Here is a 3,695-nt window from a genome sequence, read left to right as displayed (position 1 = left end):
CTCCTGCCACCGTCTCTCAAGCCAGCGGTCAGCCAGGGGCATGGTGTGTGCAGGACACTGCCCCAAACACGGGCACAGCCTCCCTGGACGCCTCCTCCGGAACGGCGGCCTGCTGACGGCAGACTGCGGTCTCCCAATGACACGGAAATGGGACAGGACGCAGGGCGGCTCTGGGAGTCCCGCTGGTTTGTGAGGCGACAAAGGCGGGGCAGACCTGCCCTGTGCCCTGACCGCTCACTGACCCACACGGGGCACGGGCCTGGGGCCAAGCAGGGCCATTCACAGCACTGTCGAGGTGCCGGCTAGCCGGGAGGGCGGGCAGCGGGCCCCACAGCCCGGGGCTCACGGGACCAGGAGGCGGTGCCATGAGGGAGCACGTCGGCCAGAGACAGGACCTGACTTCTCCTTCCTGGGCAAGAGCCACCCCTGCCCTCAGCCCCGGTTCTGGGCTGCGTGAGGCTGCTGGTGGACACGGGGCCAGACCCCCCTGGATGGTGAGCCGACCCTGGATTTCTGGTAGGACGGCCCCGCCAGGGCCACTGGACCCGTGGGCTGCCCATCACCAGGATGGCAGGCAGGCGTGGGCAGGGTTCAGCTCTCCCAGGGCCCCATCAATTGCCAGTGGAGGAAGAGTGAGCACCAGGGAACGGCGGTGGCCGCCGAGACCCGGCCGCTAGGCACATCCGGCTCCACCTGGAACAGTTTCCTGGCTCTACACGAAGGAGCTGAGTTGGTTTTGCCTCCGTGCTAGGGGCTGACTTTGACCACGTGGAACCAGCCATAGGGGCCCATGAAGCTGTTCTGAGAAACGACCTTCAGGGTCAAAGTGTGCTCGCCATGCTTACTAGACGCTGGGCTCCTTCCTGCCCAACAGAGCGGGCGGAGTGAAGCCTGTGCTCCCTCCCTCGAGGCTCAGACGCTGCCCTGTCCTGTCTGTGGCACGGAGCTGGGCCCAGGAGCTGCTGACACCCTGAGGGGACAGTAAGAGCCCGAGCTGGGACGACGGGGGTCCCAGACCCTCACCACTCGGCACCGGAGCACAGAGCGGCCTGGTCTCCCGGGAGGGCTTTTACGACTTTTATAACTGAAGTCCTCTGCAAGGGTGGCTTTAGTGGAGGCGATGATGGCATCCGGAGAGTCCGGGCCACACCAGGAAGGAGAGGATCCTGTGCTTACGACTGTAGGACGTGCGTGTGGGGTGTCTGTGGCTGGACATGGACACTCCTGCAATGCTAAGGGAATAGGCCATCATGTGGACATTGGTTCCGGCTTCAGTGAACCCAAGGCTGTCCAGGGATCTTTAGGCTCTGCTCCTTTTGCTGCAAACTTAGCCTTTTCAGTAAGCTACTCAGGGTGCTCAGGGGCCCAGCATGGCCCAGGGACATTCTGGTGACTGCCGTCCTGATCACCTTGCAGCGGGGCTGTGGCTGTGGGCTCCGGCGGAACACGCCACACACATCGCTGGCCTCTGACGTGGAGATCTCACTGTTCCCCCGCTCCCCCCATCGGCACACGGAGGGTCCCGGGCCCTGAGATCCGACCACATCTACTCAGGCTGGAACGTTGGGGCTGCAGCCAGAGTTGCCCCGACCTCCTGAGTGGAGCGGGTGTGGGAGGCAGCCGGCCGCTTGCCCCTCACTCCTTTTGAGAAAACCGCCCTCATGAGCCCCGACCCCGAGCCCCAGGCCCGGCCGCCTTACCTTGGTCTGGACCATGCCCGGTCGCTGGTCCCGCAGATGCTCCAGGGTGGCGGCGATGTCGATCTCCTTGGCGCCTGCAACAGACACACGCCAGGCTCAGACGGGAGCAGTGCACATAGGGCCGATAGACACACGCTGGGCTCAGACAGGCGTGGCGCAGAGCGGTGCCCCTCACCCGCTGCTGGGGCCCCCAGGCTCAGCAGCCAAATGATGGTGACTGTCATTCTTCAGCTGCCTGGCTGGGAGGGGCATTTCGGGGTTCATACAGGAACACAGGGCAAGGTGGCTTTCGTTTGTGTTGGCTCAAGAAAGCTGGACAGAAGCTTGCTATCAGAGGCAGATACACACACCACGGCAAGCTGAGGCCAGGACAGACTAGGCCTTTACTTGGCTTTATTTGGTGGTGTTTCAAGATTTTTATTTTTTTGGCTGTGAGACTTGGAAGATCTCTGTTCCCCGATCAGGGACTCAACCCTGGCCAGGGCAGTGAAGGCACTGTGCCAACCACGAGGCCCCCAGGAAGTCCCCAGGAAGTTTTCAGAGAACGGAGCAGGTAAGCTCTAGCTTCTCCTGCGTAGGGTTTTCACTTAAGAGGAATGAAAAGGCAGACTAACCTCGTCCACCTTAGACCCCTAACGCCGGCTTCTAAAGAGCTGCTGCCTTCTGTTAGAAGCGAGTGTTCCCAACGCTAAGGAAGGCTGGGGCGCCCCGCGTGCTCACGGGCAGGTTGGTGCTGTGGCCCAGCGCCCCTCAGACGCGCCCGCAGGACTCCAGGGGCCTTGGGGGCCTCGGAAAAAATACTATTCGAGCTAAAAATGCAATCTCATGAATTATGAATTCCACATATACTCCCGTTTTCCTGTCTTGCCAGGAGCTCTGGTAGGTGAACAGTGAACAGGACTGGGTCCCCAGTGCCCGAGCCTCTTACAGGTCAGAGGTGAGCGTCTGCAGTGCATCTTGGCAGACGCGCAGCTGGGTGGGCGGCACAGTGGGGCTGGCCGGAACCCACCCCCAGCCCCCCAAGGATAGGTGTCCTGCCAACACTTCCTCTCACGCATCAGGCCGTCACCAAACCCCTTCAGAGGAAATCAAGGCTTGTCCAGGTCTCAGAGCCGTGATCATCGGACCCAGACGTGGAAGAGACCCCGGGCTGGCCGCCACCTGGGGCAGCTCTGGCCCCCGCCTCCGGCGTACCTGAGTGTGTGTGGAGCGGATTCATCAGACGGAGACGAGCCTAGTCCTTCACAGTGAAAGCCTCAGGGGCCCGGGGCCCCGACCTAACCCCTCTCATCAGACGGAGACGAGCCTAGTCCTTTACAGTGAAAGCCTCAGGGGTCCGGGGCCCTGGACCTAACCCCTCTCTCTTCTCTCTTAAGTTTGCTCAGGTGCATCCTTGTGCCTTGAAACTGGTTTGAAAGACTCTTCCAACAGCCGTTTGTCCCCGGAAGGCCAGTCTGAGCAGGAGAGCCGGCGTGCGGTCCTGGACCCCCGTTACTTGGTCGCCCTGAGGCCACTCCCTGCAGGGCTCCAGGTGGGGCCACGGGAGGTCCCCTCCCCCGGCAGTGTCGGGACGACCCTCCAGTCAGCTGTCACCAGTACTGCAGCGATGCCGGGCGAGGAAGCGACAAAGAGGACAGAGAAGGTGTCATTAGGTTTTCCCTGGACGGGGTCTTTAAAATATGAAATGCCAGGGCACGATGTCTCAGAATCAAGCTTAGTCCTAACCCAAAACTCTGCAGTGGAGGAAATTAAAGGAATGCTTAAAAGTGGGTAGCTGGAAACAGACAGAATGGGTTTATCAGGTGGGTCAGGGCTACCGTCTCCCTGCACGTTAGGACTGGAGTAATTAGTCACCTGAGGCGTGCAGGGAGACGTCTTAAGAGCACGCCCATGCAGGAGCTCTTCTGGGGGGTGGGGAGGTGTGACCCTGCACCTCGTTCAGTGACCCTGAGCATCCAGTGACCTCGTGGTGCAGGAGTGGACGGTCTTCTGCTT

At 61.3% G+C, this 3,695-nt stretch overlaps 1 protein-coding gene across 1 annotated transcript in view; it reads right to left on the bottom strand.

Moving 5' to 3' along the window:
* PTPRN2 (protein tyrosine phosphatase, receptor type, N polypeptide 2) overlaps positions 1 to 3,695 on the bottom strand; it is a 373,453-nt gene that overhangs the window by 1,545 nt on the left and 368,213 nt on the right. The window contains 1 exon segment of the mRNA XM_010829352.1: positions 1,701 to 1,774. Within this exon segment, the coding sequence (XP_010827654.1) occupies positions 1,701 to 1,774 (74 nt within the window).

The sequence above is a fragment of the Bison bison genome, unplaced genomic scaffold, assembly GCF_000754665.1.
Source record: "Bison bison bison isolate TAMUID 2011002044 unplaced genomic scaffold, Bison_UMD1.0 scf7180017864503, whole genome shotgun sequence".
Taxonomy (NCBI): Eukaryota; Metazoa; Chordata; class Mammalia; order Artiodactyla; family Bovidae; genus Bison; species Bison bison.
This window is presented reverse-complemented; position numbering and strand designations above follow the sequence as displayed.